We start from the raw sequence: 14,366 nt of genomic DNA on the forward strand, positions 1-14,366 counted from the left end.
TCTGGTACGAATAATGATTATTCTATTTCAGCAAACGCCTTCATTTGCAAATATCCAGAAGAGGTCTGCTCAGCTGTGGACCTGGTCACTTCCTCTTGGAGTTACAGCCTGTTAATACCAGCTTATTTTAGTAAATAAAATAATTTAGTTTTTGAAACTCCCATGATGAGCTAAAGCAAGTGGACCAAGGAATCTGCCCACATGTGAGATTCGGGACTCCTTTAAAAGCCAATATAATATACTTGGTTTCTAACCTCTGAAACTCAAATGCACACAGGGCCCAGGCAGGTGGCACACAAATGAGTGGGGCAGTCCACGTGGTCCTAAGGCACCACCTTATGGCAACTACGCTGTCAGGTATCACAGTTTTAAATCTGGGTAAAAAATTCAAATTTAATATACAAGCAAACAAAACCCCACTTTGTTTGTGGTCCAAACAAAAATGTTTGAGGCCCGAGTTCATGTCCTCTGCTGTAAAGCGTAACAATGAGACTGAGGCCCGGAGGTTATGCCACATCCAGTTATGCCCAGTGCCCCACAGTGACCTCTAATTAGCATGTTTTGTATTAGATTACAAATAGCGTAAATGTACATAATCCAAAAAATACTGACTACTCAGTACTGACTACTTTAGTTGCCACAAACTCCAAGAAAACTGAATGGCTGTACTGGAGCCTCCAGGTATCCACATAATCTGACCCCAGCCTCAGGCTCAGACATCTCTTCCTACTATATTTTGGTCACACCAGTCTCCTTTTTCTCACACATGCCAAGTTCATTCCTGCCTCAGAGCCTTTGTACATGCTGTCCCCTCCGCCCCCAGATCGTCAAATGGCTAGCTCCTGTGCATCTCAAGCGTCATCACTTCGGATGACTACCCTACCTAATATTCCCTCAGGACTTCCCACCACCCCCATTTAATTTTCTGCATAACATTCATTCTCTAAAATTAGCTTGCTCGTTTACACACTTGTTTTCTAGTAGGTAAGCTTTGTGGGAAAAAAATTCTTTTCGTCAGGTGTCATGTGCACATAAAACAGTGCCTGGCACATGGTAGGCACGTAATAAAAATGTTTTGAACAAATGAATTAATGAATGGCTGGAATCTTGCAGCCGATGCTACCATAAACTGCCAAACCTTTCACCATACTCTATTTCAGAGAAGTTTCATCATCATCATCATCACCATCATCATCAGATGACAAATCTAAGAGCTACATTTCACTGATATTTCAATTTATTACACTGTAAGAAATTCAAGTGAAAGAAAAATATCTAAATAACAACTATCAAAAAAAAACTTACGTAGAAAATATCATGTGTCTCAGCTTGGCTGTTATTGACTTCTACTTCATAAGATAAGCATCTGCTATAAAAATTCTGTGGATTCTTCCATTGCACGTATAAGTCACCATTTTGGAAGGAGAGATTTTTAATATGTGGAGGATCAGGCTTCACTGATAGAAATAGAAGAATACAAATTAGCTTCCAGAGTTTATTTTGATGAGATACACATATGGGTAGAGACAATGAAGGTCACAGACGAAATCAAAATAGGGCTGATGCTTTTAATGGCCTTACATGATCAGACATACAGTTCCAGAATTTCTGATTAGCCACGATTAATATAGGGCGCCTAGTAAATGTATCTAAGGAACATCTTTGGGGTGTCTGCCAGATGACATGAACTCTGATCTGCATCTGCTTAGGACATGGCTGGGGTATAATCAGGACATCTAGCTGCCACAAGGAGGGTAAAGAAAAGAAGTGCTTAGGTCCAGATATGCCTCTACATGATGGGTACCAAGGAGCATCAGGTACAAGCGGTTTCCCCAGGCGACACTCACTTATGCCAATCAAAGACCACAATTAAAACATTAGCATTGGGCTTCCCTGGTGGCGCAGTGGTTGAGAGTCCACCTGCCGATGCAGGGGACGCGGGTTCGTGCCCCGGTCCGGGAGGATCCCACGTGCCGCGGAGAGGCTGGGCCCGTGAGCCATGGCCGCTGAGCCTGCGCGTCTGGAGCCTGTGCTCCGCAACGGGAGAGGCCACAACAGTGAGAGGCCCGCATACCGCAAAAAACAAAACAAAACAAACATTAGCATAGTTTTCCGCGGGACAACTAAGCCCGCGTGCTGCAACTACAGAGCCCACGCACTCTGGAGCCCGAGTGTCACAACAAATGAGCCCGCATGCTGCAACTAAGACCCAACGCAGCCAATAAATAAATAAATATTAAACATTAAAAAACAGCCTAATTTTGTCACATGCTACAACATGGATGAAACTTGAGGACATTATGCTAAATGAAATAAGTCCATCACAAAAGGACCAACACTGTATGATTCCAGTCATATGAGGTACCTAAAGTAGTCAGTCATAGAAACAGAAAGTAGGAAGGTGATTACCAGGGGCTGGGGGAGGGAGGAGGGGGACAGGGGGAGGGGGACTTAGTGTTTCATGGGCATGGAGTTTCAGTATTACAAGATGAGAAAGTTCTAGAGATATGTTGCACAACAATGTGAATATACTTAACACTACTGAACTGTACACTTGAAAATGGTTAAGATGGTATATTTAATGTTATATAATTATAACCACAATTTAAAAGAAAGTAAAAAACAAAAAATTAGCCTAGTCAGTTTAGTTTTTCAGGAGTCAACTATGCTTAAGACCGAGCAACAAAAGAGAATGGATAATTAACAGAAAACAACTTGACAATGTCATCTTCTAGCTGAGAAGGATCTCCCTTTATTTTATTTTTTTAATTAATTAATTAATTTATTTTTGGCTGCCTTGGGTCTTCATTGCTGCGTGCAGGCTTTCTCTAGTTGCGGCGAGTGGGGGCTACTCTTCACTGCGGTGTGCGGGCTTCTCATTGCGGTGGCTTCTCTTGTTGCAGAGCATGAAGCACGGGCTTCAGTAGTTGTGGCACACGGGCTCAGTAGTTGTGACTCGCAGGCTCTAGAGCACAGTCTCGGTAGTTGTGGCGCACGGGCTTAGTTGCCCCGTGGCATGTGGGATCTTCCCGGACCAGGGCTCGAACCCGTGTCCCCTGCATTGGCAGGCGGATTCTTAACCACTGCACCACCAGGGAAGCCCAGGATCTCCCTTTATATCACCACTAATCTCTAGGAAGAAGAGCAGCAAAATGAGCTTTAAAAGGTCCAACAAGGACAACCTGCCAAGCCGGGGGGCGGCGGGGGGTGCAGAGAAGGTCTTTGCTTCAGATGATCCTACTTGGCAAGTTTCCGCACACCCCCCCGCACCCCAACCCCCCGCCCCGGCCTACAAACTAAGCTATCCTGCGTGCACTACTAGAATTCATTTCCATGGCTGTCTGAAGCGGCGGTAAACAGTGTTCTACTCAGACTTGGAAACCTCTGTCAATTCATGATTATTTGCCTATAAATTTTCTGTGTACCACTTAGCCAGAATCTGAGCTCTCTGTCGGGATATCACAACAAATAAATAAACGTGACGCTTACACTACTCTGCTATAGAGACTTACAAAACGCTTTTATACAGCTCACATCATTTGGACCTTACAACAATCCTTTGAGGTCAAGAGGAACTGTGTACCCCCTTTTACAGATGAGGAAGCACTTAGAGTGTATATGCCTTGTCCAAAGTGAAGAAGCTAGGACCTTAAGCAGGTCTCTTAAGTTTCTAAGTTGAGGACTCTTTCTAGTGAGCTGAAACTCAGCTGCACTGGTTGTTCTGATTGATCAGTGCCTGGGTCACCCAGAATGTTAGACAGTTTGAATATCACCCCTGATCACTCCACCTCCAGTCTAAGCGCTTTTTTAACTAAGAGGCAGATTATCCAGGAACTATATTAAGTCACATTTATTCTGCAGCAGCATCCTCTGGAGATCTTGAGTCACAGAGCCCAGCTTCTAATCTCGGTTCTGCAACTGACTACTTGCTCTAAGGCTCAGTGTACTCATAAGTAAACAAGGATAAAGCATGTGGCATGTGTGCTCAATAAATATGAGAATTTCCAAGCTGGCTTCTTTAAAAAGGAGCGAAGAAATATATACATAAATATAGTCCCTTTTTTTTTCTGGGAAGATCTTCAAACCAAAAATCATCATTTTTTATTATTTCTATTGATGTTCAAAAAAAATAACACTTTTATCCACACTGCCTTAGAGGACTTCTAAAACGTACCATGAGAAGTTAAAGGCACTATATTGAAGGATGGTCTGATTTTTCCTGCATTGTCCTTGACCATTACTTGGACACTGTGTTGTTCAAAACTGGAATCCTTCACCTTAGTCAGAGCAAAGGAACAACCAATGTGTTCACCTTCTCTATAGATGTCTTCACACTGAAGAACTTTTCCTAGGCTGCTGTGCCTGCAAGATAAAATAAGACAACCTTCTGCATTATTTTTAACCAGATATTCAAGAAACAAAGGTAGAAGTTTATTTGTTTGGTTGTTTTTAAATGACTGAAGATGTCCATGAAAAGCCATATTTGCAAACTGGCAGGGTAGCATTTTTTAAAGCCCTATTTTATAATGTGGCTCCATTTCATACTCTAGGAAGAAGTGAATGTTCCTTTTTCATGAATATTGGTACTTTCAATAGTTAGAGAAACTAGAAGAGTCCTGACTCTTTTTCCTCTTCTGTGTGGGAGATGGCATGAGGTCAGGATGAGAAATGTTACGCTTCCTGAAAATGTCTCATCTGCTCAATCCCATGGCTCTCCTCTGGGCCCTCTGCCTGCTCCTTCCTTGTTTTCTTGGCTTGCTCCTCTCCCTTCTCCTATTCTCAGAGGATTCACATCCGGTCCTCAGCCCGCTGCATATCCCTCTCTATTTCTTACTCCCTCATCCATTCACCCATTTATCACTTCCACCCCTTGACTAGAATTTCTGCACTGAGGATTTCCCTAATCCTGACCTCTCGCCTTGGAGCTAGTCCCAGATTCCTAACTGCTCCACCTGAGTGTTCCACCCACCTCAAATTCAGCAGCCAAAACGGATGCCCCCTCTTCCCTGCCAAACTGCCTTTTCTTCTAACCACCCCAGTTTCCATCAGTCAGAACTCAGTTTCTCTGGGCTTCTCGATTAGAGCCTTTGCAATCACCTCTCCTCGCTTTCCCTACATTCTATCACCAAATTTTGTTACTTCTTCCTTTGCAAAGCTTCTGGGCTTCTCTCCTGTGATATTCCCCTCATCCTGTTTCAGGTCCTCGTCACTTGAGGCTTCATGGCTTCTCCAGACTGACCTCTCTGACTTTATCAGTGTCCTCCAACCAGTGCCAGATCAATGTTCCAGAACACAATCGCTTTCTAAGTGTCTTACTCCACTGTGTGGTTCTAAATGCTGGTATCTTGTTTCCCATTTCAAAAAACCTCTACATATACCTTTCCCCAATGATCATCTAGCACAGCGCAGGCAGGCAATGTGCTCATTACACTTTTTTGTCTAGACTATCAAAGGACTCTGTTTTATAGTAACTGGCAGAAGACACAGAGTCAACCCTTACATTATCAGTTACAAGGGGAGGTGTGCAAAGGTTCTGCAGAAAAGGAAGACAATTTAGAAAATGAACTAAGAGTAAAGAGGCCCAAACCCTTCACCTGTTTACTTCAGAATCATCTGTGCTCATTTTAAAAATTCAGATTCCTCAAACCTTCTCCCAGAGAACCCTACTTAGAAGGTTTTGTCCAGGGCCTAGGAATAAGCATTTTGACAGCAATTCTCCAGGGGATTGTGCTGCAAAATCCAGTCTTATAAAACTCAGATCTTTCCCATAAATACAGTCAATTGATCTGTGACAAAGGAGCAAAGGCAAGACAATGGAGCAAAGATAGTTTCTTCAACAAATGGTGCTGGAACAACTGGACATCCACATGCAAAAAAAATGAATCTAGTCACAGACCTTACACTAGTCACAAAACTAAACTTAAACTCACAATGGATCACAGACCTAAATGTAAAATGCAAAACTATAAACCTCCTAGGAGATAACACAGGAGAAGAGCTAGACAACCTTGGGTGTGATGATGACTTTTTAGATATAACATCAAAGGCGTGATCTTTAAAAGAAATAATTGATAAGCTGAATTCCATTAAAATCAAAAACTTCTGCAAAAGATAATACCAAGAGAATAAGAAAACAAGCCACACACCGGGAGAAGATATTTGCAGAAGACACACCTGATAAAGGACTGTTATCCAAAATATACAAAGAACTCTTAAAATCCAACAATAAAACAAACAACCCAACTAAAAAATGGGCCAAAGATCTTCACAGACACTCCACCAAAGAAGATATATGGATGGCAAATAAGCATATGAAAAGATGTTCCACATCATATGTCATCAGAGAAATGCAAATTAAAGCAACAAGATACCACTAGACACCGATTAGAATGTCCATAATCCAGAACACCAACAACACCAAATGCTGACGAGGATGTGGAGCAACAGGAACTCTCACTCACTGCTGGTGGGAATACAAAATGGTACAGCCACTTGGGAAGACAGTGTGGCAGTTTCTTACAAAACTAAACATATTCTTACCATATGATCAGCAATAGTGCTCTTTGGTATTTACCTAAAGGAGCTGAAAACTTATGTGCACACGAAAACCTGCATACAAATGTTTAAAGCAGCTTTATTCATCATTGCCAAAGCTTGGAAGCAACAAGATGTCCTTCAGTAGGCAAATGGATAAATAAACTGTGGTACATCCAGACAACAAAATATTATTTAGCCTTAAAAAGAAATGAGCTATTAAGCTCTGAAATACACAGAGGAACCTTAAATGCATATTACTAAGTGAAAGAAGCCACTCTGAAAATGCTATGTACTGTATGATTCCAACTATATGACATTGTGGAAAAGGCAAAACTATGCAGACAGTAAAAAGATGAGTGGTTGACCATGGAGGATAAAAAAATCAGTGGTTGCCAGGGGTTGGGGTAGGGGAGAGATGAATTGGTGGAACACAGAAGATTTTTAGGGCAATGAAAATACTCTGTATGATATAATGATGGATATATGTCATACATTTGTCCAAACCCATGAATGTAGAACACCAAGAGTGAGCCCTAATGTAAACTATGGGCTCTGGGTGATTATGATGTATCAGTGTAGCTTCATCAATTGGAACAAATGTACTATTGGTGGGGAATGTTGATAACGGGGGAGGCTATTAATTGTGGGGGCAGTGGGTATATGGAAAATCTCTGTACCTTCCTCTCACTTCTGTTGTAAACCTAGAACTGTTCTAAATAATGTCGTTTTTGAAAAAGAAAACAAAAATTCAGATCTAATGTATTTAGTTCTTCAAAAGCTGTGCAAAGAAATGCTTCAATATAGAAAGTGACCTTGTCCCTTAAGAGATTGTACATAAGATTTTTCTTGTGGTTGTAGGCCCCTGTGGTTCATGAATGAAACAGTTTTTTAAAAGCTCAGTTACAGCCATGACTAGCTTTTAGATCAGACAGGCCTGAAATGTTTTCCACCCACAGCCAAAAATAAAAAACTGAAGAAACTTATGACATTATTTTTGCATAACTAAAGAAAACTATGTAGAAAGTTAAATTTTTTTCAATAATGAACCTTTGAGATTCCTTTTTCATTTTTGTACCCTGAGTATTTCATATATGCTCATGGACCCCAGATATGAAATTTTAAAAAAATTTTGTTGTTCTTTAGAAAAAAAATAGCGAAAGGAAAAATATCGGTTTTGAATAGACAACTTTCAAAATTTTGTGAAAGATTAGATGATAACCTAAGATAGGACGCATTCAAGTGCTTCCTGTTAAAAATCAAACACTGGAATCCACAGAATCATACTGTAGACATAAGGAGGAAATGGACAAATTAAAGACTATTTCCCCACTCTGAAGATGATTAATACGGTAAGAAATTCCCGAAAATTCATTGGCATGGCTAGTCTGTAGCTATTAAGGTCAGGCTTCCTTAAATGCCAGACTATCCCTGCAGGACTTCAAGTCATTGCCCTGGGGCTTCAAAATGACTCCCCGTTTTCTGACTGGTGATTAGGGAAACAGTCTCCTGCAGTTTGTTTGGCAAGATTTAAACTGGTACCTAAACCAATTCTGAGTGCTTGATTATGAATGAGCCACATGTCTTTCTTTTGTGGTTTTGATTGGAAAGGACCTCTCTAGGGGAGAGCAGGGAGGAAGAGGTATGGGCTAGGCACTAATTATGCGAGGTTGGGCAAGAGGCCAGCTATGTATACTGGCTACATCTGCAAGGGAGTGGGGATGAATAATAAAAAAACAATATAGCCACCATGTATTGCGTGCTTACTCTATAAATGTTAGCAGTTAGGCACAACTCTCAACACTCTTCATATAACAGCCCTCACAACATCCTTAAGAAGTAGCACTATTATTACTACCCCCATTTTACAGATTATAAAACTGAGGCTCAGAGAGCAGTGACTACCTCCAAATCACACTGCTAATAAGAAAGAGAGCCAGGATTTGAACCAAGGCAGTGTGGCTCCAGAAACAAATAAGCTGCGGGGTAGTAAGGGCAAAAGATACAGAAGTTATACCAGTACCGCCCAACAGCGTTTTCTGGGATTATGGAAACGTTTGAGATCTGTGCTGTCTGATTCAGCAGCCACTAGCCATATGTGAAATGGGCTACTAAGACTGAGCAACTGAAGTTTTAATTCGATTTAATTTTAATTAATTTAAATTAAAACGTAAACAGTCATGTGTGACTAGTGGCCCTTGTATTGGCCAGCACAGGTCTATGTTACAGAAAGAGTCCATCCACGCTGATGACCAACTCTGGGAACATGTATGACAAGAAGTGGTATTACTGATGCCTGCTCCCCCCACCCCGGGTGCCAGCGAACCCCCACTCTCTGAGGATGGCTTCTTGCGCCACCTCCCATAGCTGTAGATTATCCCCTGCACCAAGGCATGAACTAAGGGCTGAAAGCCAGCCCGAGCACCATCTGCTGTCAGCTTTGGCAAGACACTGCATCAGCCCAGAACGTTTCAGCCCAGAGGAAGAAGAATGCCTTTCTACTTGGGCGGGCCAGTGTTTTGTAATTTATTCATCAAGAGGGGATACTGGAGAGAAAGCTTCAAGAAGGCAGAGGAGTAAGCCGTGGAGATCACCTTCCTCCCCACAGATACATCAGAAATACGTCTACACGTGGAACAACTCCTACAGAACACCTGCTGAACGCTGGCAGAAGACCTCAGACCTCCCAAAAGGCAAGAAACTCCCCACGTACCTGGATAGGGAAAAAGAAAAAAGAATAAACAGAGACAAAAGGATAGGGATGGGACCTGCACCAGTGGGAGGAAGCTGTGAAGGAGGAAAGGTTTCCACACACTAGGAAGCCCCTTCACTGGCAGAGACTGCGGGTGGCGGAGGGGGGCAGCTTTGGAGCCATGGAGGACGGCGCAGCAACAGGGGTGTGGAGGGCAAAGTGGAGAGATTCCTGCACAGAGGATTGGTGCCAACCTGCACTCACCAGCTCGAGAGGCTTGTCTGCTTACACGCAGGGGCGAGTGGGGCTGGGAGCTGAGGCTCGGGCTTTGGAGGTCAGATACCAGGGAGAGGACTGTGGTTGGCTAGATGAACACAGCCTGAAGGGGGCTAGTGCACCACAGCTAGCCAGAAGGGACTCTGGGAAAAAGTCTGCAACTGCCTAAGAGACAAGAGACCATTGTTTTGGGGTGCACGAGGAGAGGGGATTCAGAGCACCGCCTAGATGAGCTCCAGAGACAGTGCGAGCCGTGGACTATCATCACGGACCCCAGAGACGGGCATGAGACGCTAAGGCTGCTGCTACAGCCACCAAGAAGCCTGTGTGCGAGCACAGGTCACTATCCACACCTCCCCTCCCAGGAGCCTGTGCAGTCCACCACTACCAGGGTCCCGTGATCCAGGGACAACTTCCCCAGGAGAACGCACGGCACGCCTCAGGCTGGTGCGACGTCACGCCGGCCTCTGCCACCGCAGGCTCGCCCCACATCTGCACCCCTCCCTCCCCCAGGCCTGAGCGAGCCAGAGCCCCCGAATCAGCTGCTCCTTTAACCCCATCCTGTCTGAGCGAAGAACAGACGCCCTCAGGCGACCTACAAGCAGAGGCGGGGCCAAATGCAAACCTGAACCCCAGGAGCTGTGCGAACAAAGAAGAGAAAGGGAAATCTCTCCCAGCAGCCTCAGAAGCAGCGGATTAAAGCTCCACAATCAACCTGATGCACCCTGCGTCTGTGGAATACATGAATAGACAACGAATCATCCCAAAACTGAGGTGGTGGACTCTGGGAGCAACTGTAGACTTGGGGTTTGCTATCTGCATCTAATTTGTTTCAGGTTTTATGTTTATCTTACTTTAGTATTTAGAGCTTACTATCATTGGTAGGTTTGTTTATTGATTTGGTTGCTCTCTTCCTTTTTTTTTTTTTTTTTTTTTTTTGCGGTACGCGGGCCTCTCACTGTGGTGGCCTCTCCCGTTGTGGAGCACAGGCTCTGGAGGCGCAGGCTCAGCGGCCATGGCTCACGGGCCCAGCTGCTCCACGGCATGTGGGATCTTCCCGGACCGGGGCACGAACCCGTGTCCCCTGCATCGGCAGGCGGACCCTCAACCACTGCGCCACCAGGGAAGCCCTCTTCCTTTTTTCTATATATATATATTTTTTTCCTTTTTCTCCTTTTGTGGGTGTGTGTGTGTATGCTTCTTTCTGTGATTTTGTCTGTATAGCTTTGCTTTTACCATTTGTCCTAGGGTTCTGTCTGCCCATTTTTTTTGTATAGTTTTTCACGCTTGTTATCATTGCTGGATTTGTTTCTTGGTTTGGATGCTCTCTTCTCTCTTTCTTTCTTCTTTTATTACTTTTATATTTTTAATAATATATTTTAATTTTTTTATTTCAATAACTTTATTTATTTCTTTTTCTTCCTTTCTTTCTTTTTCTCCCTTTTCTTCTGAGCCGTGTGGCGGACAGGGTCTTGGTGCTCCGGCCAGGTATCAGGCCTGTGCCTCTGAGGTGGAGAGCCAAGTTCAGGACATTGGTCCACCATAGACCTCCCGGCCCCACATTATATCAAATGGCAAAAGCTCTCCCAGAGATCTCCATCTCAACGTTAAGACCAAGCTCCACACAACGACCAGCAAGCTACGGTGCTGGACACCCTATGCAAAACAACTAGCAAGACAGGAACTCAACCCCACCCATTAGCAGAAAGGCTGCCTAAAATCATAATAAGGTCACAGACACCTCAAAGCGCACCACTGGATGCAGTCCTGCTCGCCAGAAAGACAAGATCCAGCCTTATGCACCAGAACACAGGCACCAGTCCCCTCCACCAGGAAGCCTACACAACCCACTGAACCAACCTCACCCATTGGGGCAGACACCAAAAACAACGGGAACTATGAACCTGCAGCCTGTGAAAAGGAGACCCCAAACACAGTAAGTTAAGAAAAATGAGAAGACAGAGAAATACACAGCAGATGAAGGAGCAAAGTAAAAATCCACCAGACCAAACAAAAGAAGAGGAAATAGGCAGTCTACCTGAAAAAGAATTCAGAGTAATGAGAGTAAAGATGATCCAAAATCTTGGAAATAGAAAAGACAAAATGCAAGAAACATTTAACAAGGACCTAGAAGAACTAAAGATGAAACACACAACAATGAACAACACAATAAATGAAATTAAAAATTCTCTAGAGGAATCAAGAACAGAATAACTGAGGCAGAAGAACAGATAAGTGACCTGGAAGATAAAATAGTGGAAATAACTACCACAGAGCAGAATAAAGAAAAAAGAACGAAAAGAATTGAGGACAGTCTCAGAGACTTCTGGGACAACATTAAACTCACCAACATTCGAATTATAGGGGTCCCAGAAGAAGAAGAGAAAAAGAAAGGGACTGAGAAAATATTTGAAGAGATTATAGTTGAAAACTTCCCTAATATGGGAAAGGAAATAGTTACTCAAGTCCAGGAAGCACAGAGAGTCCCATACAGGATAAATCCAAGGAGAAACACGCCAAGACACATATTAATCAAACTATCAAAAATTAAATACAAAGAAAAAATATTAAAAGCAGCAAGGGAAAAACAACGAGTAACATACAAGGGAATCCCCATAAGGTTAACAGCTGATCTTTCAGGAGAAACTCTGCAAGCCAGAAAGGAGTGGCAGGACATATTTAAAGTGATGAAAGAGAAAAACCTACAACCAAGATTATTCTACCAAGCAAGGATCTCATTCAGATTCGACGGAGAAATTAAAACCTTTACAGAAAAGCAAAAGCTAAGAGAATTCAGCACCACAAACCAGCTTTACAACAAATGCTAAAGGAACTTCTCTAGGCAGGAAACACAGGACCTACAATAACGAACCCCAAACAATTAAGAAAATGGTAATAGGAACACACATATTGATAACTACCTTAAATTTAAATGGATTTAATACTCCAACCAAAAGACACAGACTGCCTGAACGGATACAAAAACAAGACCCGTACATATGCTGTCTACAGGAGACCCACTTCAGACTTAGGGACACATACAGACTGAAAGTGAGGCGATGGAAAATGATATTCCATGCAAATGGAAATCAAAAGAAAGCTGGAGTAGCAATTCTCATATCAGAGAAAGTAGACTTTAAAACAAATACAACGAGAAGAGACAAAGAAAGACATTACATAACTATCAAGAGATCAATCCAAGAAGAACATATAACAACTGTAAATATTTAAGCACCCAACATAGGAGCACCTCAATACATAAGGCAAAGGCTAACAGCCATAAAAGGGGAAAGCGACAGTAACACATTCATAGTAGGGGACTTTAACACCCCACTTTCACCCATGGACAGATCATCCAAAATGAAAATAACTAAGGAAACACAAGCTTTAAATGATACATTAAACAAGATGGACTTAATTGACATTTATAGGACATTCCATCCAAAAACAACAGAATACACTTTCTTCTCAAGTGCTCATGGAACATTCTCCAGGATAGATCATATCTTCGGTCACAAGTCAAGCCTTGGTAAATTTAAGATAATTGAAATCATATCAAGTATCTTTTCTGACCACAATGCTATGAGACTGGATATCAATTTCAGGAAAAAAGAATCTGTGAAAAATACAAACACATGAATGCTAAACAATACACTACTAAATAACCAAGAGATCACTGAAGAAATCAAAGAGGAAATCAAAAAATACCTAGAAACAAATGACAATGAAAACACGATGACCCAAAACCTATGGGATACAGCAAAAGCAGTTCTAACAGGGACGTTTATAACAATACAATCCTACCTCAAGAAACAAGAAATATCTCAAATAAACAACGTAACGTTAGACCTAAAGCAATTAGAGAAAGAAGAACAAAAAACCCCACAGTTAGCAGAGGGAAAGAAACCATAAAGATCAGATCAGAAATAAATGAAAAAGAAATGAACGGACTTGAGGATATGGGGAGGGGGAAGGGTGAGCTGTGACAGGGCAAGAGAGAGGCATGGACATATATACACTAACAAACGTAAGGTAGATAGCTAGTGGGAAGCAGCCGCATGGCACAGGGATATCGGCTCGGTGCTTTGTGACTGCCTGGAGGGGTGGGATAGGGAGGGTGGGAGGGAGGGAGACGCAAGAGGGAAGAGATATGGGAACATATGTATATGTATAACTGATTCACTTTGTTATGAAGCAGAAACTAACACACCATTGTAAAGCAATTATACCACAATAAAGATATTAAAAAAAAAAGAAATGAAGGAAACAATAGCTAAGATCAATAAAACTAAAAGCTGGTTCCTTGACAAGATAAACAAAATTGATAAACCACTAGTCAGACTCATCAAGAAAAAAAGGGGGAAGACTCACATCAATAGAATTAGAAATGAAAAAGGAGAAGTAACATCTGACAATGCAGAAATACAAAGGTTCATGAGAGATTACTGCAAGCAACTATATGCCAATAAAATGGACAACCTGGAAGAAATGGACAAATTCTTAGAAAAGCACAACCTCCCGAGACTGAACCAGGAGGAAACAGAAAATATAAACAGACCAATCACAAGCACTGAAATTGAACCTGTGATTAAAAATCTTCCAAGAAACAAAAGCCCAGGACCACATGGCTTCACAGGCGAATTCTACCAAACATTTAGAGAAGAGCTAACACCTATCCTTCTCAAACTCTTCCAAAATATAGCAGAGGGAGGAACACTCCCAAATTCATTCTACGAGGCCACCATCACCCTGATACCAAAACCAGAAAAAGATGTCACAAAGAAAGAAAACTACAGGCCAATATCACTGATGAACATAGATGCAAATATCCTCAACAAAATACCAGCAAACAGAATCCAACAGC

The 14,366-nt window shown here is 42.4% G+C and overlaps 1 protein-coding gene across 2 annotated transcripts in view; it reads right to left on the minus strand.

Annotated features, from left to right (window-relative positions):
- The window catches only part of IL13RA1 (interleukin 13 receptor subunit alpha 1), a 65,259-nt gene that overhangs the window by 25,116 nt on the left and 25,777 nt on the right, over nt 1-14,366 (minus strand). For both annotated transcript variants that reach the window (XM_060136995.1, XM_060136994.1), the window contains exons 5-6: nt 4,175-4,362; nt 1,306-1,457 (exon numbers count right to left, since the gene is read on the minus strand). In XM_060136995.1, coding sequence (XP_059992978.1) covers nt 1,306-1,457; nt 4,175-4,362 — 340 coding nt within the window. The remainder of the gene's footprint in view (nt 1-1,305; nt 1,458-4,174; nt 4,363-14,366) is intronic.

This window comes from Lagenorhynchus albirostris, chromosome X (assembly GCF_949774975.1).
Source record: "Lagenorhynchus albirostris chromosome X, mLagAlb1.1, whole genome shotgun sequence".
NCBI lineage: Eukaryota > Metazoa > Chordata > Mammalia > Artiodactyla > Delphinidae > Lagenorhynchus > Lagenorhynchus albirostris.